Below are 27490 nucleotides of genomic sequence, written 5' to 3'. Positions count from 1 at the left end.
CAGGCTTGCTGCAGTGTTCCAGCGAAGTTCAGTGCAAGCTGGAAGAACAACACCTCGTTTTCCACTTGGGGACCCTGCAGCCCTCTGGGCTCAATATTAAGTTCAATAAATCAATAAATATTTCCCATTATTTGTACCATAGAACTAGTTGGCTTCTGAAAGACAGTGACATTAAGTGCTTCAAGGAGAATTTAAAAGGCTTGTTTCCTAAAATAACTGGGAGGAGCTGATGTAATGGCAATGTCACTAGACTAATAATCCAAAACCACAGGCTAAAATTCTATGGACTAGGGTTCAAATACTACCATTGCGGTGGTGAAATTTGAATTCAATAAAATCTGAAATTAGCCTAATGGCAGCCATGTAACCACACAATTGTCATTAAAATATTAGTTCATTAATGTCCTTTGTGGAAGGGAATCTATTGTCCTTATTTGGTCCTGCCTTTGTATTGTTCATATGAACAGAAATGTAGTTGATACTTAAATGCCCTCTGAAATGTTCCAGCAAGCCACTTGGTTGTAACAAGAAACGAGGTGGACAATGGCATCCACCGGGCACTGGAAATAACAATGGCAAACGCAGCCCTGTTGAGCCTGAAAAGTCCTCCTTATCAGCATCTGGCAATATGTGTCAAAATTGGGAAAGCTATTCCACAGATTAGTCAAGCAACAGCTCTACATAGTCACACTCATGGAATCATAGCTTACAGACAATGTCACAGATATCCCAATCCTGAGGTGGCAGCAGAGTGGTATACAGCCAGTAAGGAGTCATCCTGGAAGTTCTCAACATTGACTCTGGATCATGTGAAGTCTCATAGCATCAGGCCAAATGTGGGCAAGAACAGCTCTTCTTACATATCACACTGCCTAAGCTGATGAATCCATTCTCCTTCATTCTGTGCGCCACTTGGAGGAAGCACCAAGATTGGCAAAAGCATTGAGTGTTTTCCGGCTCATAATGGACTACTATTTCCATCACCAAGAATGGTCTGGCAGCATCACTAACTGTCTGAGCTGGCCAACTCCTAAAGGTCAGGATCTGTGGCAAATAGTGAGGGAACTAACAAAATTGAAAAATCAACTTCCTCACCAGTTTACCTGTCACAGATGCCTCTGTTTGGGTTGAAATCAGCATGAGTGACAACTGCACAGTCTCCACATGCATGATACCATTCATCCTGTTTTATCGCACTAAAACTGTGCTAAATGAGTTTGATGTCAAAAAGAGCTAGCAACTTAAAATTATGCATCCATGAAACACTGTGTGCCTTCAGCCACTTATCTCTTGATCTCCTCACAGTGTTGGTCCAATTGTGGACAAAACAGATGAATTCCAGAGCTGAGGTGAGAATGCCTGTCCTTGACATTAAGACTGCATTCAGCTGAGTGAGGTATCAACGAATCTAGCAAAACTGAAATCAATGGAAATTGGGAAATACTGTCCTCTGGTTGGAATCATACATGGTTGAAAGGAACGTGGTTGTGGTTGTTAGAGATCAATCATCCCAGCTCCAGGACATTTCTGCTGGAGTTCCTCTGGGTTGGGTCCTGGACAGGAATGAGTACATCACATGAAAGAATATATGTATTTTTTTTAAAATCACTAAATTGGCCTGGTTAAAAAAAATTCAAGATATCTTAAAAAAGTTGAGCAAGGGCTGCTGGCCTACATAGCAACAACAACAAAATTATTTCCCCTGTCCAAAGTTGGTGCCTATTTAGTACTGTATGTGACATAGATATCTGCCTGTAATATCCAAATGACCCTTCCTCCAGTTAGGAGTTGGGCCAGGGGTGCAGCAACTCCAAAAAAGGATCTCTGGTTCAGTATCCTTGCCCACCTATATGCAGTGTTTTATTACACATAATAGTCTTAGCTAAATCATTGTATTAACTACATTAAGTATGTAGACTACTATGTATTTAATTTGATCAATAATAGAGCAAAGAAGAAAGAAAATTACAGCACAGGAACAGGCCTCTTCGGCCCACTGACATGCTGACCATCACAACTAAAACTCCTTACCCTTCTGGGAACCGTATCCCTCGAATCCCACCTTATTCACGTATTTGTCAAAACGCCCTTTTAAAAGTCACTATTGTATCTACTTCCACTACCTCCCCCGGCAGCGAGTTCCAGGCACCCACCACTCTCTGTGTAAAAAACTTGCCTCATACATCACCTTTAAACCTTGCTGCTCGCACCCTAAACCTATGCCCCCTAGTAACTGACTCTTCCACCCTGGGACAAAGCTTCTGACTGTTCACTCTGTCCATGCCCTTCATAATCTTGTAGACATCTATCAGGTTGTCCCTCAACCTCTGTCGTTCCAGTGAGAACAACCCAAGTTTCTCCAACCTCTTCTCATAGCTAATGCCCTCCATACCAGGCAATATCCTGGTAAATCTTTTCTGTACCCTCTCCAAAGCCATCACATCCTTCTGGTAGTATGGCAACCAGAATTGAACACAATATTCCAAATGCAGCCTAACTAAGGTTCTATAAAACTGCAACATTACCTGCCAATTTTTAAACTCAATGCCCTGGCCGATGAAGGCAAGCATGCCTTCAGCCTTGTTGACTACCTTCTCCACCTGCGTTGCCACTTTCAGTGACCTGTGTACCTGTACACCCAGATCCCTCTGCCTATCAGTAGTCTTAAGGGTTCTGCCATTTACTGTATATTTTCCATCTGGATTAGACCTTCCAAAATGGATTACCTCACATTTTTCCAGATTAAACACCATCTGCCATCTCTCTGCCCAAGTCACCAAGCGATCTATATCCTGCTGTATCCTCTGATGGTGCTCATCACTATCCGCAATTCCACCACCCTTTGTGTCATCCGCAAACTTATTAATCAGACCAGTTACATTTTCCTCCAAACCATTTATATATATTGCAAATAGCAAAGGTCCCAACACTGATTCCTGAGGAATGCCACTAGTTACAGCCCTCCATTCAGAAATGCACCCTTCCACTGCTACCCTCTGTCTTCTATGACTGAGCCAGTTTTTTATCCATCTTGCAAGCTCACCTCTGACCCCATACGATTTTACCTTCTGTATCAGCTGTCCATGAGGGACCTTGTCAAAGGCTTTACATGTAGACCACATCCACTGCCCTACCCTCATCGATCATCTTTGTCACTTCCTCAAAATACTCAACCAAGTTAGTGAGACACAATCTCCCCTTCACAAATAATATTACAAATTTTAACATACCTGATGAGTTCCACTGTTTCAGAATACATCATGTATGGAGATTTGGCTTCAAGCGGTCCATGTTCCATTTCATTGCCACATTCAATAAAAGATAATGCTGCATCTATATAATTCACTGCCTTTCCAAACTTTTCCACCTAAACCAAACAACAATAGTCTCAATAATGAAATTTTCTGGTGAGGATATATTGAAATGTATAACTTTTCAAAATGTTAATAAATTCAAATAGAAAACCAAATGTACCATAGCATCAGCTTTGTGTTTCTTTCTCTTTGCCTCCTGCATGTAATAGTCAGCATTATGTTGCGTGCTGAAATATAAATCAAAATGTTCTAAAGTGGTAAATATTTTGAAGGCAGGTTAACTACAAAAATAAAATGAATCAATTTAAAATGTCAGAGGTTACAGCAGTGTATAGTGTTGATGTTTTAAGAATTTAACTTAACACAATTACAATAAAAAAATTTCAAATTGCCTTACTCACTTGTCATCAAAAACAAGCCTAGGTCTGCAGGAATCATTTTGCAACTTTGAAGTCGCCAGCCATGAATTTTCTTGAGGTGTTTGAAATGATTGACTATTGCAAAGTTGATTGCTGTTGGAGTTAATGTGGAGGCCTTTCTGCAATATAAGTATAGCAAAATATTTTTTTGCGCAGACAATTCCAAAATAGATCAGAATAACGAATGTGATAATAGTATTAGTCACAAAAGCTGTTTTTAAAGGTTTGAACACTGTGATAAATCATAGCTACAATGTGCTTATTAGCAACTAGTCAAACACTACAGTACAGTAACTTCATTGAATAATGTCAACCCTTTTGGTTCACTGTTATACTATTTTGTAGACCTAAGAGGCTGCTGCCAACTACGCTAATGACTTCTGTAAGTTTGATTCCATATGTGCTCTCCAATATTATTATCCAAAAATCATAATTATTAATAGCATTGCACAAGAGGTGAGTTAGAGTACAATATGGAGTACTGGCAGAATTTCTGACAGTTATGAGTCAGAACCAGAAAGAGCCTTAAGAAGGAACAAATCACAGAAGAAATCAGTGGCATTAGCTTTGGACAGGAATGGATCACTTAATGCAGAGAAAAACTGCCAACCAACTCTTGTTAAATATGTGGTTTAATATTGGCAGATATTAAATGAAGAAATTGTACCATCATACCCTACCAACTGGTGGAAAATGGCTGGTACAGAGTAGTGTGCAAAGTAAGAAAATGTAATGGAACTAGAAAGAAACAAATGCATTCTTTTTTTCAAAAAAATGCGTAATATTATCCTTGCTTTTTCAAAAAAGCGCAACCAGTGCTTCTTCTCAAAATCATGAAGTGATTTACTGCACAAAAGGAAGCCATTCAGCCCATTGTATCCAGAGCAAACCAGTCAGCCCCACTTTACTCAATCTCCATAGCACTGCAAGGTTATTTATTTCAAGTGCCCATCCAATTTACTCTTGAAATCACTGATGTTTCTGCCTCCAAAACATTGGATTCTGCCTCCATTCACTGGAGCAAGTTCCATCTCATTATCAGTTGCTGTGCAAAACAAAACTCTTCCACATATTCTCCTCACTAAAGATGCTAAATTGGATCCTAAATTATCTGAACCAACTATGTCCTGGTGCACATCACAGATCACAGATCCTTTCACAATTAATCAGACAACAGCTTTAAGTTTAGATTTTAAATCCCAGCTGGTTAGCAGTCATTAAATGGTTCATTTTATATTAGTAGCATGACCCTGAGTGATTCAAACCAGAATTCAAATGCTCAGTTCTTTGGCTGTGTCACAATAGGAGTGAAATTTGCTGACCTCAGACTGAGAGGAAAAAGAAATCAAATAATACTCTTGCTAGTGGGCATGTCAAAGTGGTTGATCCATTTTGCTTCTGATTATTGAATAGATGGCCAACATTTTGTTTGAATTCCATATGATAAATGGCTACTTGAACAACATTTTTGAAACTGCTTGACTTCCATGAAATGAAACCACAGTTGCGATCCATGCCTTCAGAAGAGCAGAGAAAGCTTAACTTTTAAAGTTACATTCGGTCAACTTTTTAATGATAAATTAACAATATGCATATATTGAGAACCAAACAAAATGGTAAAACCCTGACAGATACATTCTAAATGTGCCCTCATTCAACGACATGCCACTTGTAGTATTCGATGCTGGAAAGACAGAAAGAATTATAGCAAACATGAAGCAGCTAAAATTGTCGACAAAATTCTTTGTTCAGTTACATCAATTCCAAGCCTTGGAAGACGCTTACCTGAATATCCAAGGCTGAATGTTCTTGACAGCTGAAGTGTTCCCCAACTGAAAGGGAACATTCCTGCCTGGCAATTGTTGCAGTGTCCATTCATGCATTGTTGTTCATACTTGTTACTTTGATTAGACCCTCAATATGTGACACTTATACCTATCATGTTACTCCAGCCATTTGGTTTGTCTCCAGCACCACCTGATTTTTATTTTTTTGTAATTATCTTTCTGCCTCAATTCATCAGATTTTACGTCATCCCTCACTTGCTATTCAGCTGTTGACACTTTACTCACACTGTCTGACACATTTGATCATCTGCAGAGACTTATTATTCAGCCTGTCAACACTCCAATCATACCATTTGTATGATCTTTTGATCTCTCTGCCTGTGTGCTTCACTTCACCTGACGAAGGAGCAGCGCTCTGAAAACTTGTCATTTCAAATAAACCAATTGGACTATAACCTGGTGTTGTGCGACTTCTGGCCTCATCCACCTCAGTCTAACACCAGTACCTCCACATAATGAAGAGTCAGGTTCCGGGCCATTGAAAATTATTTTTGAAAAGAACTGAACTATACAAATGGCATGAACAGAGCTAGGAACATTTTGAATGAATACAAGCTGTGCCATTTATTCATTAAATATAAGGCCTGTAATTAAATCTGAGCGTCAGCTACATATATCTAAAAGATCTGTAACGCTTGGTGAAAGCATGTGTAAATGGCTGACTGTTTGATAAGTGAAGTTAACGGAAGTTAGTTGAACCAAATAGGACCTTCATGGAAAATGATAATGTTAGTTCTCATAGTCAGAAAATATTACTGTAAGGAAAAGACCTTTCTTTAGATACACCTAAAAGTGGTTAATAAGCATTAATGTAGATTCTGACAAAAGCGCAATTATTTGTAACATGCTTTCCCCTACTGCAAATGCTGCCTGACCACTAAGCGGTTACAGTATTTTCTGTTTCCTACTTAGATTTCTTTCATCTCCAGGATGAAATGGATCAGAGAATCTCTAACTTTGACCATCTGTTTGCTTCTTACATGATATAAATGACCAAAGGCAGTCAATGGATAATAGAATGACATGTCCAAATATACCCATTCACAGGGAAAGGATCATAAACAAAATCAGCAATGTTCTCATTGCATGTTCTGTATCATGAATTATTTATAGATAAAATGTTTTCATGCTTCTTTCGTTTGTTGTGCCCACTCAATTTGCAATGCTACTGAAATAAAGCAATTAACTTGTTTCATTAAGTTGCCAGTGCCTGGAAGTTTGAAGTATAATTCTGCAAATGCCAATATTTCTCTTCATATCTGCTAAACAGATGATAATTACAGTATATTTATAGAATGCACTGAATTAGTCTGTGATCCAAATAATGAAAACTTAATAAATGAAGTATTTTTTGTTACAGACTGACTTAATTTGATCTTTTTTATTCTCGTAATCTCACATCAGCTATGTCATTGTGGTTTTGATTCCCACCACTGCTTGTGCACAGCTGCTGAGTGCAATGGAACTGAAATTTACCAGTTCTGCAAAGAAATATTTTTACGTAGCAAATGCAAATGAAAAATGCTTCATTCTGTAAACATGAAAAAGCATGTCAGAATAAGATATTAACCAGGATTTTGTTTTAAGTTCTCCAGAAAGGCTGCTGTAACCTCAGTGGAAACTTGGCAGAAACGCCACAAAGCCCATCTGCGATTTCCACCAAAGTTAACAACACTGATTGGGAGACTCCTTGTGGAAATTGTTAATTGTCTCTGCAGCTGGCAGAAAGTTAGTACATTACAACATGCATTATGTTCAGGTTGATAAATGCAAACAGACTGAAGTGTAATAGATTCAAATAACTGTTATATTTCTGGACCAAGAAATTCAGCTTAGGTGACAATGCTAAAAATAATTTTGTTATGATAAAAATAGTCCTCAAATATCAGGAATAGGTTTAGTTCTGTAATATTAACTCTAAACTACTAAAATAAATCAGCATGTCAAAAGTGAGCTTTAATATCAAGCGATTTTACTAATGGGTCCCTGATACTAAGTCATAGAAGTGTAGCCTAGACTTTCCTATGCAGTTCCAAGTAGCATCTATTGCCAGATGCATAATTTTTTAAGGACTCTTAAAGAGTGAGCACACTTTCTGGTGTTTCAGGTGTCTGCATTTATAGAACAGAGTTGCATTGTGCACTACTATTTGTCCAATAGCCCCACAATATGATTTCAGTTTAAACATCAGATTTATTTATATTTTACTTTTTCTGCAGTTCCTTCAGTTCATAGTACAATATCAGTATGCTGGGGAATGTTGTGAAATTTTTCACATCTTTTGTATGTCCTAAATTCTGTACCTACACAGTGTGTAGCTCACCTGATGCATTCACTCCTTCATTCTTTTTCATTGTGGATTGTATAGATGTACTTTAACTTAAAATAGCAGTAAAATTCTCTAAGATTACTTATTTATTTCATTTTCTCATAGAATATTAGCAATCTGTTTCATGGCCTGCAATGAGAATTAGAAATTCTGTGATTAAATTACTTAGAGTTAAATTAAATTTACAGTGGAGAAACAGGCTATTTGGCTAGGCAAGTACATTTTTCCATGTGATCCTATTCCTGCTGAAGCTATCAGCATTTCTTTCTACTTCTTTTGCATTTATGTGCTTATTTACTTTTCTAGAATACAGCTATCAATGAATTCCTTCATGTACGCTTATCCTGACTTTCAAGAGTTTCTACAGGTATGATAGCAATATCGGGTTTATATTCCCACATAATAACCTCCACACTCTCTTGCACCACAACAAATACTAGTTTGATGTGTTATATCTCAAATATGTCAACGGAAAAGGGACTATTTTTGTGACTTCAAGAAGTTTCACGAGCCATTGCACTATATCTTTTGCTAATCAAAACAATAGATACCTGGGTAATTTGGTCTAAATCTATCTACAGATAAACTAAAATGTCTCAGCAACTCTTTAAAATGATAAAGTAAAATGTATGATGTTATGCAGAGGTTGGATGTTGTGTTTACTTACATTGGAGTCTTTCGAGCATCTCTGTGGTTTAGACTCAGATTTCCAACTTAAGGAAGGTAAGGATAATGAGGAGTTGCTAGGTAAAACAGTATCATTGCCTCCTCCAGCGGTAGTGTTGATTTCATTGGGGTGCTTCTGATTAGAGATTCCAGGTAATGGTGAAAGAAAGGGATGAATTATTTTCTCTGTCCCATTTGTTTGCTTGGATAATCTACATTAGTATAATGACAAAATGAAAAAGTGGAATCAAAATATTGGAGTATAAGGTAACAATAACATTGTTACTATTTGTCATGTTTGTTGTTTGTCATATCTTTCTAGTTTTCCCTTTCTGTAAACTTGACATTAAAGGTAAAGCCTCCTGCAGTGCCACAACGATGCCACCCGAAGGTTGCAGGAACAGCAACTCATATTCCGCTTGGGAACCCTGCAGCCCAATGGTATCAATGTGGATTTCACAAGTTTCAAAATCTCCCCTCCCCCCACCGCATCCCAAAACCAGTCCAACTCGTCCCTGCCTCCCTAACCTGTTCTTCCTCCCACCTATCCCCTCCTCCCACCTCAAGCCGCACCTCCATCTCCTACCGACCAACCTCATCCCGCCCCCTTGACCTGTCCGTCCTCCCTGGACTGACCTATCCCCTTCCTAACTCCCTACCTACACTCACCTTTCCTGGCCCCATCCCCGCCTCTTCGACCTGTTTGTTTCCTCTCCACCTATCCTCTCCTCTATCCCTCTTCTATCCGCCTCCCACTCTCTCCCTATTTATTTCAAAACCCCCTTCCCCTCCCCCTTTTCTGATGAAGGGTCTAGGCCCGAAACGTCAGCCTCTCTGCTCCTATGATGCTGCTTGGCCTGCTGTGTTCATCCAGCCCTGCACCTTGTTGTCTCTCATTAAAGGTAAGAATTCCACTGAGGTGGTGCACTTGCATAAAAGAGACAGTCCAAGCATGTATTGGGCCATTTTCTGAAAGTTTCTGGGAAGGAAAAGGTGGGAAATCTACAGCAAGTGCTTAAACTTGTTGGCACAGCTCATTAAGGTGCATCTTGTTCTTCTCTTTATGAAAAAGTTACTTCATTTTGTTACCACACGTTTCATACAAGGACCTAGGACACACCTGGGGGAGAGAGGAGATTTATGCCTTTTCAGAAATAACACTAAAAATTATTCTCAGAGAAGGGTTGCTAGGGCAAATAACATTTTTAGTTGCGAGGAGCACCACTCCCTCACTCCATAAAGAACTCATCAGTCAGGGTTGCATAGAGAGAGATGGGAACATGTAAAGTTCTATTGCTTGAGGTCTTCCTCCCAAATGTGTGGAATAACAATGAGATTATTTACTGAAGTATAATAAAGACATTGCAGAAACTTCCAAAATACCATGCATGGAAACCTATAAGGAGGCTGAACGAAATGGGCTTTAGTTGGATTGGCAGCAGAATTGCACAAGAAGCCTGGAAAGCCCTATCTCAACATTGAGAATGGCCCACTGCATCTTTTATACATTTGCTAAGTTATGTGAAGAGTATCTCGTTAGGCAGCAGCGAGTTGCCAATTAAGGGAGATTATTGTTCATTAAACACCCTATCAATGCCACAATTCGCTTTATTAATGTTCAGAATATTAATATTAATATTAGAATAGGATGTGAGGGACATCATGGGTGGGGTAGATGGTTAATGAGGCATGTTTGATAAGAGACAGTAAGAAAACTTGCTAGGCCTCATGAGGATTTTAAAAAACTCAATGCAATTTATACTTAGCCATAAAATTGTATGGTTCAGACTTTAGAATGTAATTCCATAGTGTAATTATGATAACCACTAAAAAAAACTGCAAGCTGATGGAATGCTGTCAGTTTCTGTTCACAAATCCATTTCTGTGATCTCAGTACAGACCAATAACATTTTGTTTAAAATCTGAGATCCCAGATGTTTACTAATAGATTGAAGGCTCAACGTTCATGAATTAAATGAAAATGATTCTACAACTCAAACATCAAAGATCACAAATACTAATAACTACCCAATTTTATTGCTAGTTGTGTTAAAGATATTAAAAATACCACTACAAAGAACACAGGTGCTTATACTGTAAACTAAATGTCTTAACTCAATTTTCCTTCCACAACCATTTTGACAATATTCATTGCTGACTGGGAAATGAACGATAGAAAAGGAGAAAAACAGTCCTTCAGTTAATAAAAGGTTTCAACTCTTGATGCCTACACACAGAATTTCAAATGAAATAAATGCTCCTTACTCTGCACCTGGATTATTCTAAACTCAACATTATTTGCTTGAAACAGATCACACGCATTCAGTCCACCTCTCTTTTTAATTAATCTCTTGCAGACCCTTTATCAGTTGTTTACCTCCTAGGCGGAAATGAATTTGTTGATTGATTTTCTGGGAGCATAGGTATACTGTATTTTAATTGTTTCCACTGTGGACTTCTGACATTATTTCCTCAGAAAAGTCAAGGAATTTTATTACGCAGGATTTTCCTTTTAGAATGAGGAATAGTTGCCTCGGATTTACCAATGGCAAGAACGATAAGGAGAGGTAACAACACATACTCATTGATAGATGTAGCTTTCTGACTTGATGCAGAACAGTTGTCAGTAGAGGGTAGTCCCACAATAAGATGTTTGTTGTCTAAATGGTTCCTTTTACTTTTCTTGTCAGCATTACTGTTTTCACACTGCAAAAATATACAATGGAAGAAGTTATTACAGAAGCCAGTAAATAAATGGCAAACATTTCCTTACTACTTCACAGAGAAAATGTTGTAATACTAAAAAAAGGATGTAACACAACTAATCTGCAGGTCTCTTTTTTTCCATTTGGACAACCTGGTCTCACTGATTGCCCTGATAATTCCATACATTTTAATATTCCATGCCTTTAAGAAACTTATCAAATGAATTACTGATAAATAAAAGATTCTCCTTTAACAAGCAATGTTGTGGTAATGTATGGGCTATATATGATTTGAAGCTCAGTCCATCAAAAAGAGCATTTGGGATTGCGCACAATCGAGTTCCGCATGAGCAAGTAGTCAGACAGGGGAGAGAAAATTGATGGTGTGATGCGCAGAGGTTGCAAAACATCATTTAGATCTTCTTAATCCTCATGTGGAGATGTTGACTCTTCCAACATTTAATAACAGGCAGATAGTTCAACAGTCTAGATGTCAAATGCAGTTCTATCTAAGCACCTATTGTCTCAGTCTCAGATATTTGTCATCTTCTAAGCTCCATTGCCACAGTTGTCCCTTATCCAATTTTCTCCTTCCTTTACTTCCAATTGACCTGAAGACTATATTTGGTGTCAACTCTGTGTATGTAATATAATGGGCAATGGACTGGTAATATAAGAAGAAACTGGAAACAACTGTCAGGCTAATGGTGAGGAAGAAGGCATCTTGGGGGATGCCACCCATGCATGCAGGGAAATATGCCAGGATCCCCCTTACCCTCTCTGCCTTTAATCATGTAGGCCTTTGAAAGTAGCCTGCCCACTCATAGCTGAATGCTGATGCCAGCCATATTTTGGTGGGGGCAATGGGCTATTGGGGTTAATAGAGCTTTTAACAATAAGCCTTTAAATGATGCACTTAAACATGTTGGTTGCTGATTTCAGCACCTGTGGACCCTCTGTATCATGGGGGTCAGCTAGGAAAATGGTAAACTAGCCAGCCGACTTATTCTATGTGCTTCCAGACTGAAAGCACACCTATCAAGGGCATGAAAATCCAGCCTTATATCTTATTTGTGTCCTTGTAGTGGAGGAATGGGCATTGAGCAAATTTTGGTAGTGGCTATTTCACTGCACACGTCTTTGGGTGTATGGTGACCAACCATCTGATGACATGGTCAACAATATCGCTGATATTGTTGGCTTATTAGTGAGTATGCTGATAGAAGCAGGACATCCAGGACATCAAGCTGACGACCTTGTCTTGCCAAGGCATACCAAAGGTGCATCTGAGACACCAAAGCTGGAAACTTTTCACCTTTTTCTCCTGCCTTGAATATATGGCTATTGCAGAAGACTGTACTGAGGTCCCAGGCTTGGTCGACTCACAATTTGGAGTCAGTGGTCATATTGTTGTTGTGCCACAGTCTCTGACTCAGCTTGAACATGACTCCTGCAGCTTTTCAAATGCACAAATTGATTTCACCATCAAGTAATAGACTGCTGGTGATTGTGGAACCTGGATTTGTGAAGCTATCAATAACCTGTAGCATCATGTTGTCAATACTGATTGACAGGGTCCTAACAACATCTTGGATCAAAGATGCATCTGAGATGCCAAAGCTGGAAAATGTTCACCTTAAATTTGCTCTTACCCCAATAAAGAAGCATCATTTCCAGTCCACCTTGTTCTATTGCCTTAAATCTCACTGAATTATTTTCATTATCATCAAAATGCTCCCCTACTGTCAAATCTATCTCCTGCTTAGCTTCATTCTCTAAAATTATGTCCAGCACCAACTCTGTCTTATAGGACTTATTACATGCTGGCTTAAAAAGCTGCCCTGGACACATTTGAATAATTCTGCTCCCTATAAGACCTTCACACTTTATGAAATCATCACACACCCATCCCTCACCCAGTAACATTATCCAACACATAAGAAGTGTTGCCTAACATTCATGCACTGCACCTCACTCTTACACACCTTCCAAGGATGTCACCTGAAACCCATTTGGTGCAACCTCCACATATCTCTGGCTACTGGCCTGTGGCAAGCATATCAGCCAAACAACATGTAACATTGTCATTGGCATTCTGGCTGTTCTCCTGAGGAACACAGTAACTCATAACAGCAGGGAGCCAAAAGCACCAGAAGGAGCAGTCACATCTTCATCGATTAAACCTGATGGAGAAGATAATGCTCCAAATCATGGCACTGTCTATAACAGAGCAGGAAGCATTTAACAGAAATATTCAACCATTGTTACTTTCACCTGTTCCACTTTCTGCCTCACAAGAGTTAGCAAAAGCCATCATTCAGTTGACTTTGCCCTGTGCTTTGTAACTCTCACCCTAGAACCCTCTTTAAAAATCTCCCCAAAACATACATTTTCAACTAAGCTATTAGTCACCTCTCCTGAGCCTCTCCTTATATCTTGCTCTATATAGAATTACTGGATTAACCACTTAGAGGCTGGGACTAATAATCCAGTAGAACAATAGCTCAAATGCCACTGTGGCAGATTTTAAAAAGAATCTGGAAATAAAAAAAAAGGTATTTGTAAAAATGATCATGAAGCTGTGAAAATGTGAGAAAAATGAGTGTGGAGCTGGAGGAACACAGCAGGCCACACAACATCAGAGGAGCAGGAAAGTTGACGTTTCAGTTTGGGACCCTTCTTCAGAAATGGGGACAGGGAAGGGAGCTGGGAAATAAGTAGAGAGAAGAGGGGTGGGTCTGGGGAATATAGGTGGGATGGTGATAGGTGAGTGCAGGTAGGCAGTGGTGGGGATTGGTCAGTGGGATGGGTAGGGCAGATAGGTGAGAGAGAAGATGGACAGGTTGTGTCTGGTCAAGTAGGTGGGGATGAGAGGGAGGGTTGGACATGGGATGAGGCCAGAGGTGGGGAGATTTTAAAACTGGTGAATTCCATGTTTAGGCCACTGGGCTGTAGGCTCCCGAGGTGGAATATGGGATGTTGCTCCTCCAGTTTGCGGGTGGTGTCATCCATCCTGCCCATTAAAAATTATAACTCTTTTTAAAGGTTTTAGAATAGGTGTATGATTTATTGTGTTACCTGCAATCCTGACTCAAGAACTTTATTTTATTTAACAGCATCCAGTACTCTGTCGGAATTAGGTATATTATGTGCAAGTCAGAATATATCCAGAGGGCTGCGCTGATAGGTGGAACTAAGGTAAGTAAACGATGGGACAGTGATTGTTGTATTAATGAAGAGAAAAACTGATTATATTATTTTCCTAAAACAAACATATCCTGCAAGTTTACTGAACTTTCCAGCACACTCTGTCCAAATATAGCTCCATATGTCAAGAGTGAGTTGTTGGGGAAGAGGCATTCTAGATAACCTATGAAAGAAGCATAGAAACATAGGAGGCCATTCGGCCCTTCGAGCCTGCTCCGCCATTCTTCACGACTATGGCTGATTGTCCAACTCAATAGCCTAATCCTGCTTTCTCCCCATAACCTTTGATCCCATTCGCCCCAAGTACTATATCTAGTCGCCTCTTGAATACGTCCAATGTTTTGGCAATGATTTGCTGCATAGTTGGTTAATTGAGTGAAACAAACCTCCTTGCTGTTGCAAGTGGATTACTTTGAAAGGGTGCTCATAAGCATTTCTGAAATTTTCCATTTTGACTGTTTTGTGTTGGGTAAAATGGGATTCACACTATTTCGGCCTCCTTTTCCCACTGGCAGATTACAAGTTACACATCAAATGATGATTGCTTTTCTCATTTATAAACAGTTAGACATTAGTATACCTTGCGTTTCCTTTTTGATCTTGTTGGTAATTTCTCCCTTGAAGAACTGCAACCTTTATTGACACTGATATTCCAAATTCCCTCAGCAACATTTTTTTGGATTAGAGACTGTTTGGATAACTGTCCAGGAATTCTAGATAAGAGTGTCAAGTCTATTTTTACCCAGAGAGACTTGAGTTCCTCATTCTCTCCACTGCCTTTTAAAGGTGAAAGTAGTTCATTTCGACCAAAAGGAACTAAAGCAAACAGTTGCTCTTCTGAGTCTTTGTTTGATTCATTAATCGTACCACTGACAGAGTTGACTGCACTGCAGCTCCTGACTCGGCTGACACCGCTGCTGTAGTCATTAACTTTGTGGTTTTTTGGTGAAACAGAAGTTAATGGATATTTGATTTGAAGGTACTGTTCATTATCAGAGTCCAGTCTTGAGCCTGATAAGATTGAGGATAATAAACATTCAGCTCCAACAAATTCTCCAGATTTAGGTACGTTTTTACCAATTTCCCTGTACTTGATTTTCTCACAAAGTGTACCTGTCTCCTGTTCTCTTTTAAACTCTATTTTGTTGACAGGAGGTTTGATTTTGTCTTGGTCAGATGTACTTAAGTCCTGGCTTCCTCCTTCATTACAAATCATGCTTTGATTCTCTGAGCTCAGCAAACTGAGATCATCTTCAATTGACATTTTTACTGTCTTCCTGGATTGCTCTTTGCAAAGTAACTTTCTTTCAGCGGCAGATTCATTATCAGCCAGTAACATTTGTTTACAACATTTAGTTTTGAGAGCAGGTCTAGACCTTTGGTTTTTTCCATCAAGAGTTTGATTTTCTTGGTCTTTGAAGTCCGTTTGACTGAGTAAAGGATTTTTTGCCCTTTCTTGGTTCTCATTCTGTTGTCGACAATGTAACTGATAGTTGCTGAGTCCATAATTGCCATTTTTGTTCACAGTGGTGGTGTCATTTTTCTCTGTGTTCACTTTGTTTAACCATTTGTCAAGTTGCCACTTACTATTTGCGGTCTGCCCCAGCTGGAAACAAAAGCAAATTTAATACAATCTTTCAAAACAATAAATTAATAGTAAAAAGAGATATTATTAAATTAATTATGATTGTGGGAATGAACCTATAATTAACTGGAAGTGTTAGATAACAGTATCATTTAGGGAAACTTGTATAAACAAACTGTTTGATCTTAACAGAGATCTAAAATATGGCCTAACACTGTAATAATTGGCCTGGTTAAATAAAATCTAAAATTGGTTTGGAACAAATTCCTAATGCCAATATACTATATTCAACTACAATGTCGTTACAAAACAAATCATTTAATGCACTTTAGCCATTCTATAAGATCAGATCAATTGCCTGTTGTCATACACTGTAGCTCAATGCAATTTTAGTAGATAAATATATGGGAATATATTGTGATGGTTAATTATAGAGTCATATAGCATGGAAACAGACTCATCCGTCTAACTAGTCCATGCTGACCATAATCCCAAACTAAACTAGGACCACCTGCTTGCGCTTGTTCCAACTCCCTCCAAACATTTCCTATTCATGAACTTATCGAAATGTCTTTTAAATGTTGTAACTGTACCTGCATCTACCACTTTCTCTGGAAGTTTATTCCACACACAAACCACTCTCTGTGTAAAAAAAAATGTCCCTCGTGTCCTTTTTAAATCTTTCTCCTCTCACCTTAAAAACATGCCCCTAGTGTTGAAATACCCCACCCTAGGGAGAAGACACCTATCATCCACCTTATCTAAACCCCTCATGATTTTATAAACCTCTATAAGGTTAATGGGGTTTAAAAACTTTGTTGCATTGACTGTAACTGCAATATCTTTGATTTAAAGAAAATAATGTGTAAATATGTTATTGCTTTGACAGTAACTGCAATATTTTCGGTTTAAAGAAAAAATGCTGTAGCACTTGTCACTCTTTTGATCCTATGGTATTGTTTGTTGCCTTCCACACCAAATGTCATTTAGAAATAGGTTCCTACCTCAGGCATAGCGACAAGTGAAGGTTTACCGCTATTGGTGTCACTTGAGCAAATTCCGACCTCAGAGTCAGATCCTGAACTGCTTTCTGATTCGCTGGAACTGTTTGGCTCATCGTTGTAATGACCTAAAGCTGTGCCTTGAGTCTGTTGCATCGGATTACTGTAATAAAGTATAATAAAGTTTACAAATTGAACTTTGTTTCCTTCCAACTCTTGTACCCAGCTAGGATAGTTATTACTTTTGTATTGCTGAGAATTGGTTTCTATTTCCTAGGAATATGAGAGTAATCATATAATGTCAAAATTCCGATTCTAGCACTTCTGGAGGAAACCATCTATTTTGGTTTGACACTTAATCCAAGGATGATTAGAAGGTTATTGGAATGGGAATAAATGTTAATTAAATGCTTGAGTGGCAGAGCATTCTCATCTATGTTCTCAAAATATTTTATGTTTCCAAGCTGGGAGTGGAATTGAACTTGTAGGTCTAAATACACATGTGCACACCAACATCCAGATCCCAGAATGAGGTTTTCTCGTTACTAAACCTACAAATTAATTCTGTTGATAATTTACTTGAGATTGGTAACTGTGACTGCATCCTGAGTTAACAGGCACACCTTTTGCAACATGCACAATTTTTAAGCCATCAAAATGGGGAGAGTTTTGACTGCCCATTCCACACCATGCTTGACTTTTCTTTCCTCTAATGAATTGATCTGTTACATGCGTTTATTCCTCCAATTGCCAGTTTCTTTTGCTGCATTATAATTTCACTGTTTTAAATTGTCCTCATGGCAATATGATCGATGAACAGAAAGCATTTTTGGTAATGTCGCCTTACACATTCTATTGAATGAATATTGTGTCAAATGTTTTTATAATGGGGGCTAAATTTATCCCTTACAGTAAATGAGGATGGACATGTGTGACTTTTAAATAAAGTTAGCATTCTTCCCTCAGACTAAGTGTTACATTTACATCAGTCTTTATGTTAACTCCTGGATTTTGGAAGTTACTTGAAGACATAGCTCAGAACACTGTTCAACAATGAGTAGTATAGCTCAGAAAGAGGTCAGAGGCAGTGTGTTAATTAAAATTTGCAAAGGTTTTCTGTGCATCCAGAGGAATTCTCCTGTTCCTCCATGGCTATAGTATTCTTCTGATCTGAAGGTGATGAGCCAAAGGGACTAATTTTAACTTATTTTGATAGCAGGCTTTTGGGGAAGATGTAGGGCTGTTGTATCTGGGTCACATCTCCCAAAGTTGGTGGTAAATTTGCTAGAAGGACTCCTTTTCCAGACCTCCTGGTTAGGCCACTCCACCTCGAGTAATGCCTGGCAGAGCATAGGTATTCAAGCTGGTCCCTGCCCAGTGAGTTTTAAAAATGATTTACAGCCTTCTCTGACATTGTAGCACCCTCATCTGCATCTAATAATGAGGCTCAACCCAAGTTGCCATGTTTCTGAAAGGCCCAATAAAAACAACTACCAGAGGGCTGCATGGTGGCTAGCACTGTTGCCAGGGACCCGGGTTCAATTCCACCCTTGGGCAACTGTCTGTGTGGAGTTTGCACATTCTCCCTGTGTCGGTGTGGGTTTCCTCCCATAATCCAAAAATATGCAGATTAGGTAGATTTTCAGAGTCCCTACTGTGTGGAAACAGGCCATTCAGCCCAACAAGTCCACACTGCCCCTCCAAAGAGCATCCCAGCCAGACCCATCCCGCACCCTATATTTTCCATGGCTAACACGCCTAACTTACACATCCCTGGACTCTGTGGGGCAATTTAACATGGTCAATCCACCTACCCTGTACAGCTTTGGACTGTGGGAGGAACCCGGAGCACCCGGAGGAAACCCGTGCAGATGCCGGGAGAATGTGCAAACTCCACACAGACAGTCGCCCGAGGGTGGAATTGAACCCGGGTCCTTGGCAATGTAAGGCAGCAGTGCTAGCCACTGTGCTGCCCTGGTAGCAAGGCCATGCCAAATTGTCCATAGTGTCAAGGAATCTGCAGGCTAGATGGATTAGCCATGGGAAATGCAGGATTACAGGCATTCAGTAGAGGGCTAGGTCAGTGGGGGGGGATGCTCTTTGGATGGTTGGTGTGAATTCAATGGGCCGAATGGCCTGCTTTCACACTGTAGGGATTCTATGAAAGTAAACAAAGTAAATGAACAAAATCCTTGGTTTTGGATTATATCACATTTTTAAACAGCCATAGCTTCACAATTAAATCAAAAACATTAGAAATCGAAAAGGAATTTTTCTATAGTTGTATTCAGACTTTGGAGTGGATGTGGATAGTTAAAAAGTAAGAGCAGAAAATATTGGAAATGCTCAGCAGGTCAGGCAGCACTTTGGGAGAGAGTAACAGCATTAACCAAGTCGAAGATATTTCATCAGATGAAACTCAAGTTTCCCAATGTCTGAACAATATGGGATTCTCGCTGTCAAGAAAAAAGTCAGATTTTCCCCTTAAGGTTTCATGGGTTAGATGAGACTTTCACTAGTGAGCAGGGAGAGACCCATCTGCAGCCACTAACACTTCATTATTACCAAACCTCACCTCATTCATGTGCAGGCTGCTATTTTCCCAGGCAGTGGCTGAACACCCACCAATTCCCCGTTTGAAAGTCAGAGTGGGTACCTGGTGGCTGCAGCTCAATGACATCTCCCACAGGCTTCCACCTTGGCCAGTGTTGCTCAATATCTCAGGCATGCTACATAGGCAGTAACCACCTGTCCCTCTCTCCATAGAAGCTGGCATCAGCAAAGCACCAGCCTCAACAAGCATCATTCTGCATCTCATTCTGCATCTAGTGAAGTTCAGAACTTCACTACAGCACTTTGGTGCTCATTGACACCTTGCATTGCCATACTGCTATCAGGCCACTTTGTACACAGGGACCCATCTCTTACATCAGAATAAGATGCATTTATACCTTATTCTCTCAAAACTCACTCACTTGGTGTGTACTTTGATGCTCACAGCATCTCAGCCTTATCTTTTAGTGCATTACTACTTCATTCAGAACTTGCTGACTCACAGTAGTTCTGTCTTGCTTTGCCTTTCAGCACAGGCACAAAGCCAGGTAGAGTACAGTTTGCCAGCATTTACCAGTCAAGGGGTGGCACTTTGATGTACAGCACCATCATATATCAAAGTCACACCTACACCATGTGGCTGCAGCTTACATGGCAAACACACTGCATATGCTTCAACCAAATGATCATGTCTGAAAGTCAAAGGGGAGTGCTTTTGAGTCCAGTCAAAAAGGACCATGGTTGTCCAATAGGTTCTGCCACATCATTACCATTGTCTGATCTCAGTCCAGGGATTAGCACTAATCAGTCAGGGAGCTGTGCAGAAACCAGACAGGGGTCTGGCCCACCCTCAGTGGACTTCCAAGTCAGTTTGTGGGGGGGTCATGGACAGTTCTAATGGTTTGTCTACTAAATGTTAAGGGGACTTATCGAAGACAGTTCTGGGTTGGGAAAATTGGGGAAGTCAAGTATGGCGATTAGAGCCAATATGCTGGAATACAGAGTCATTAATCACCAAGAACAGACTTCACTCTACGTAAAGCAAGAGAACCAATATAGCATGGAAGGCATGGGGTAATGCAGGAAGGGACATCATTCATCTTTCCCACCACCTTGGTGGATCATAGTGTTATACTGTAGGTCTAGGGCTCAGTGGGTAAATGAAGAAATTAATTGTTAAATAATAGAGTTGTGTGGGAATGTGGGAAGGCACAAACCTGCTGGGGTTGACAGAGGCTGCTATGTAGAAAGGAACATGAAGGTTGGGGCGATGCAGTGCACCTAGAAAAACAGATGGAACCTGCAAATCACTCTCCCAAATGCAAACTGGAAAGCCTTCTATTTTCACCTGATTCTTCACTGCACATTAAGAGATAAAAGATAGTTGTCAGCACACGCAGAGTGGGCAGAGAAACTTTTGTTTTGTTTTGTCTGTGGTGGTCGGCTCCACTTGTGGGCAATGTAAGGCCCTTGAAAGGATAATTACATTAATCGTGCGTGCACAGAATTGAGATTAGACATGCACAATCACAAAATTCTGCATGTGCAGCTCATGCACCGACCAATGACGTAGAATATAAAACCTGGCCATAAGCAATCCTGACCATGTCATTGATCATGACAAATTAATCCTAGTCAGCTTTGTGAAGCAAAAGTGATCACAGGCAACTTTTACATTTTCACCGGAGGTTGACAATTCATTAGCACATTCCAAGGTTTCAATGACTGTACAAAAGCACAGAGTTGATAACCTCTCACAATCAACTATAAGTAGGCCAGAACATGCTCTTATAAGCAATACTGCCTTTCTTGGGTAATGTGGGGGGTAGGGTAGGGGGGAAAAGATGTCAGTAACCGTACCACATTTATAATCTCCTCCTTTTACTTATGCAAACTGACTTGTGATGCATACATCTGAACATTGTCTGTTACAGTATGTAGAAGCATCCCATGGCCCCTCCTCTTGAAGGCCTCCAGGTCCTATTATGTTGAGAACTCTGGTAAACTTTCAAATGTGCATGTGCTGTGACTGTTTACATTACTGAGGATCTGTTTTGTTTCTAATATTCTCCACATAGAGTCATTGGAGCCATCCCCAATGGAACTAGCCACAGCAGATGTTATCATCACTGTGGTCGCAGTTCAGTAAAGGCCCATGGAAATTGAAGAGGAACAAAGGCATCAGCAAGCCCAGAACCAGCAGTAACTCCAACAGATGCCAAGTGGCTGTCACAGAAACAATTCCCAGCAGAAAGTCCCCTCAGGATGCAGTACAGGTGCAGGAGGGAAGCTGAAGGAGGTTCCAAATGGTGACGGTTTACAGAAGCGCCTCTTCAAACATGGCTGTCAACTGTTAAACCACCTCCTAATTGAGGCCATGTGTAGATACACAACTATCTTTTTAGCCCCCCTTTGTGGACCAGGCAATAGGTGTCCTCAGGATGAGGTTCTGATGATTTGATCTGTCTGGAGGGGCCTTGCAATACACTCCAGACAGAGTTACCTGCATAATCCTTGCATGCTGTGCTCTGAACACAGGAGCAGGCAAAAGGGGATGTGATGAATGCTGAAGGTTCAGAGATCAAGGAAAAAGTGAAGACATTGTTTGGGAGAAACATTGCCTTTGCCAATGATGGAACAGTCCAAAATTGATGGCCATTTTCAATAAATCTGAATTGCTTGAAGGCATCGTTAACTGACTGTAAAATTGTTCATGTTTGAACGGAAAGCAGCCTCTGCTTAGTCCCAAAATGAAATGCAATATTTAAAAAATTTGCTCTTCCTTTGTCTTTCATGTTGTTTAATAAAGGCTGACATGACCTACAGATTGAAGGCTTGCCAATATCTGATGTTCCCACATTCAACAATGATAACGTAATTTGAAGATGCGCCTCAGGGAAAGAGTAGCAATTCTTCTGAAAGGGTTGTAACTTGGTGTGGTGCAGAGTAAGGGTAGCTTCTATACCTTCAGTCTTGTAGCTCCAGCTAAAATGACAGTCGATCAGACAGGTGATGATTGAAAGTGTCAACATATTTACAGGCGTAACCCTCTATGTACAATGAAGTTTCATCTGTGACATCTGTGTGCCTCTGAATGTTTTCTTTCACCTTTCCCTTCCGCTATGTTTAGGTACAGACTCGGGGTCTGCAGCCTGGGTGGAAAATGTCTTCCCTATAGTGGAGTATGTTAGCTTTGACGTTTTGGGTGGACATCCCCAGGGACATCTGTGGCTAAAGGGCTCCAGCATTCTGAGGACATCCTGCCCAGATGCAGGATCACTTTCCTTGGTTGCGATTTCCATTGAATTGAGGGTCACAGGCAAGGTTGAGGGGCTGAGCACCTCTGTCACATCCTGAGAATAGATCTCTGGACGAATGTGTGTGGTTCCTCCTCTGTGGGGGTTCCTGCTGGTACTACTCTGTCTCCTTGAGAGGAACGGGCTCCAGGAATAATGTTGAGGTCCTCCTGTTGCCTCATGACTGATGCTGAGCATCAATAGTTAAAGTCTTGGAGTACAGGGCTGCTTATGTCTCTGGCAACAACATCATTCTTCTTGATCTCAATGTCCATGGCAGCTGCTATCCTGTACCTAGAGACAGCCATACACATACACAGATCCAGCATGGTATTAATAATGTTGGTAGACTCCTCCAATAGACAATCAAGTTTATCAAGAATCTTCGAGAAACCTGCCTACTGCTCCTATGTCTCTCTGTGCATTTTCGCAATAATGGTCAATACCATGAAGTCCTCATCAGCCTGGCATTGAACATGTACCAGTCTGCAGCAGGGCTTCGAAGTGCCAGTGACCAAGGATGGCACTTCCCCAGCCAAATGTGGAGATGTGGTAGTGATGTATTCATCTACATATGCTACCGACACTAAGGCAGATGTGGATAGATTCTTGTGAACAAAGGGATGAAAAGGTTTCAGGAGTACATAGGAATGTGGATTTAAGATTACAATCAGATCAGCCATGATTTTATCCAATGACAGAGAGAGATCAAGAGGATGAATAACCTATTCCTGCTCCTTGTTGGCTCATATGTTTACATGTCCATGTGATAGTTATGGCCCTCTTCTTTGAGAATTCATCTGGTCCAGTTATAAAAGAATATTTATTCACCACACATTTAGTGCTGTAAGTTAAGATTAAATCAGGCAATATGTAACAATTTAAATATAACTTACTTGCAAGTTTAGGGGAATGAGATTTATTAACCTAGCTTCAAATAGGATCCAGAATAACCCCTGATGTCGTTCGGGACCTGATTTAGTTTCAGCTTATAAATCTCATTCTGAATTTGAAAAATTTACAGCTCAATTGTTGATACACCTGACATGAAAAGGACTGGTAAATGTGACAATAGTGTTGTATTTCGATCCAAAGAAAATTTGTAGAATGTTGCCTGGAACAGGGAATTTCAGCCTTTGGACAAGATTTCATGAGGTGGGAAAGGAGAAGTCAACATTTCGGGTATTACCCTTCTTCAGGACTAGATTTGGGGTTAGGGGGAGCTGTGGATAAAGAGAGAGAGGGGAGGGGGAACTGGATGTGGGGGTAGGGGGAGCTGTGGATAAAGAGAGAGAGGGGAGGGGGCAATAGCAGAATGAGGTTGTGATAGGTGAACACTGGTAGTAGTTATGGCCTGGTTGGTTGATGGGAGGGATGAATCCGGTTGGTAGCTAGAAGGGAGGGTCAGTGGGTGGAATGGAAAGGAGGAGGTGAGGCTGGAAAGAGAGCTGGGTGATGGGTGGGAAGGTTACTTGAAATCAGAGAACACAATGTTAAGTCCTCTGAGCTGTAGGTTGCCCAGGTGGAAGGTAAGGTGTTGTTCCTCAAATTTGTGTTGTGATTCACTGCAACACTGGAGGAGGCTGAGGATAAACATGTTGGAGGGGGAGTGGGGGGAGTGGGGGAGAGTTGAAATGGCCGGTGACCGGGAGGTTAGGTTGACCATTTCGGGTCAGGTGAAGATGGTCAGCGAAATGGTCACCTAGTCTACGTTTGGTCTCACTGACGTAGAGAAGGAGCACTGGATGCAGTAGACTAGGTTGGAGGAGATGCAGATGAAGCTCTGTCTTACATGGAAGGACTGTTTTTTATGGCCCTGGATGGATGTGAGGGAGGTGGTGTGTGGGCAGGGGTTGCCTCTTTTACAAGAAGGTACCACGTGGGTTGGAGTGGTTGGTGGGGAGTGTGGCGTGAACTAACGAGTGGCGAAGGGAATGGTCCTTGTGGAAGACAGAGATGGGTGGGAATGGAAGATGTTCCAGGTGGTGGGGTCTAATTGGAGATGGTGGAAGTGTTTGAGGATGATACGTTGGATGTGGAGGCTGGTGGGGTTAAAAGTGAGGACAAGGGGAACCCTATCTTCGTTATGCTTGGGGCGGGGGGTTTAGAGCTGTGGAGTCGGGAATGAAGGAGGCGCGGTGGAGGGCTGTCTGGATGACAGAGGGAGGAAAAGAACATTCTTTGAAATAGGAGGACATCTGAGATGCTTGGGAGTGGAACATCTCTTGGTCAGAGCAGATGCAACAGAGATGGAGGAATTGGGAAAACAGGATGGAGTTTTTGCTGGATACAGGGTTGGAGGAGATGCAGTCCAGGTAGCTATGGGAGTCTGTGGGTTTATAGTAAATATTGGTCCGTAAACTGTCGCCGGAAATGAAGAGGTCAAGAAAGGGGAAGGAGATGTCTGAGATAGACAAAGTGAATTTGTGGGTGGGCTGGAAGTTGTTAGCAAAGTCGATGAACTGCTCCAGTTCAGCCTGGGTGCAGGATGCAGCACCGATGCAGTCATTGATGTAACAGCAGAAGAGTTGGGGAACTGTACCAGTGTATGTACTGAAGAGGGACTGTTCGACATAACCGACAAAGAGTGCTAGCTTTGGGCCATGCGAGTGTCCACGGCCAACCCCCGGATTTGGAAAAAGTGGGAAGAATTGAAGGAAATGTTATTGAGGGTGAGGAGGGCGAGGCACAGGAGGGAATTGGTGGAGGGGGACTTGAGGGTCTGTCGGAGAGGATAAAACTGAGGGCCTGCAGGCTATTCTTGTGGGGTATGGACGTGTATAAGGATTGCAAGTCCATAATGGAAATTCTATGGGTTTGGCCAGAATTAATATAAAGGACTTATTTCCATCAGCAGACAGATCAATAACAAAGGAATTAATAGATTGCTTGTCAGAAAATGGTGATAATCATGGGAGACTTTAATTTTTATAATTGATTGAAAAGGAAAAGAGGGGCAAAGGTGGAACACAGAAGCATAGAAGCAAAGTACTATGGGAATGAGTAAAGTCAGGATAAGCTCAGCCAAGGGAAGGAGGGTGATGGGGGATGGACTTGTTGAAGGGTTGTACGTCCATGGTGAGGACAGGAGAAGGAAAATGGAAAGTGTGGAACCAAGAGAAAGCATCAGAAGAATCCTGAATGGAAGTGGGAAGAGAAAAATAGAGTCAGCATAGGAAGAAGTAAGTTGAATAGGGCAGGAATGGACTGAAATGCTGATTCTGCCAAGACCGTCCTGTTTGTGGATTTTGGGAAGGTAGAAGTGAGCGCAATGGAATCAGGAGATTATGAGGAGGGAATCTGGGGAGGAGAGATCTCCAGTAGAGAGAGCTCAGTAATAATCCTGGAAAGAACAGTTTGCTCAGTGGTGGAGTCATGGTACCAGGGAAAGTAGGATGAAGTGTCTGGAAGTCAGCCCTCAGCCTTTGGAAGGGAGGTACTGCTAGATAGCAGCAGTCATAATATAATTGAATATTGCATTCACTTTGAGGGAGGGAGGAATTTGTCTGAGATTTTTGTTTATGTTTAATATGGGCAATTATGACAGCATGAAAGCAGAGCTAACTAAAGTGATTTAGCAAATTAGGTTAAAGAAAAGGACAATGGAAATGGCAGACACTTAAAGGAATATTTCAGGATACACAGAATAGATACATTCCAAACAATAAAAATAAATCTAATGGAAATATCCATCATTTGTGCTTGACTAGAAATGTTAAAGATGGTACCAAACTGAAAGACAAAGAACATATTTATGCAAAGGCAGGCTGCAAATCAGAAGATTGGATAAAAAGGAGCAAAGAATTCCCAAAATATTAATAAGGATGGGAAAATAGAGTAGCAGAGAAAGTTAGCCAGAAACATAAAACAGACAATAAGAGTTTATATAAACATTTAAAAAACAAAAGCATAAATAAAGGTCTTTGTTCATCCTATAGAACATGAACCTGAAGAATTATTAATGGAAAATAAGAGATGGCAGATGAATTGAAAAGATATTTTGTACCAGTCTTCACTATAAAAGGATATTAATTGCATCCAAGAAGCAGCAGTAAATCTGGTAGGGAGGGAGGAATTCAGAAAACTCACCATTACCAGAGAAACAGTATGAAGCAAATGGTTGGAGTTATAAGCTGACAAGCGCTTGGCTCCTGATAGATTTCATCCTGGGATCTTAAAAGAAATGCTGCTAAGGTAGTTGATATAGAGATAGCAGGAACTGCAGATGCTGGAGAATCTGAAATAACAAGGTGTAGAGCTGGATGAACACAGCAGGCCAAGCAGCATCAGAGGAGCAGGAAGGCTGACGATTCGGGCCTAGACCCTTCTTCAGAAATGGGGGAGGGGAAGGGGGTTCTGAAATAAATAGGGAGAGAGGGGGAGGCGGATAGAAGATGGATAGAGGAGAAGATAGGCGGAGAGAAGACAGACAGGTCAAAGAGGCGGGGATGGAGCCAGTAAAGGTGAATGTAGGTGGGGAGGTGGGGAGGTAGGGAGGAGATAGGTCAGTCCAGGGAGGATGGACAGGTCAAGGGGGCGGGATGAGGTTAGTAGGTAGGAGATGGGGG

General features: G+C 40.8%; 1 protein-coding gene across 1 annotated transcript in view; it reads right to left on the bottom strand.

Annotated features, from left to right (window-relative positions):
* Window positions 1–27490, bottom strand: part of aff3 (AF4/FMR2 family, member 3) — an 81082-nt gene that overhangs the window by 28398 nt on the left and 25194 nt on the right. The window contains exons 5-11 of the mRNA XM_048598001.1: window positions 17077–17236; window positions 15068–16093; window positions 11157–11281; window positions 8577–8787; window positions 3716–3852; window positions 3475–3541; window positions 3231–3367 (exon numbers count right to left, since the gene is read on the bottom strand). Of these exons, the coding sequence (XP_048453958.1) occupies window positions 3231–3367; window positions 3475–3541; window positions 3716–3852; window positions 8577–8787; window positions 11157–11281; window positions 15068–16093; window positions 17077–17236 (1863 nt within the window). The remainder of the gene's footprint in view (window positions 1–3230; window positions 3368–3474; window positions 3542–3715; window positions 3853–8576; window positions 8788–11156; window positions 11282–15067; window positions 16094–17076; window positions 17237–27490) is intronic.

Source organism: Rhincodon typus, chromosome 6 (genome assembly GCF_021869965.1).
Source record: "Rhincodon typus isolate 14 chromosome 6, sRhiTyp1.1, whole genome shotgun sequence".
Lineage (NCBI taxonomy): Eukaryota > Metazoa > Chordata > Chondrichthyes > Orectolobiformes > Rhincodontidae > Rhincodon > Rhincodon typus.
This window is presented reverse-complemented; position numbering and strand designations above follow the sequence as displayed.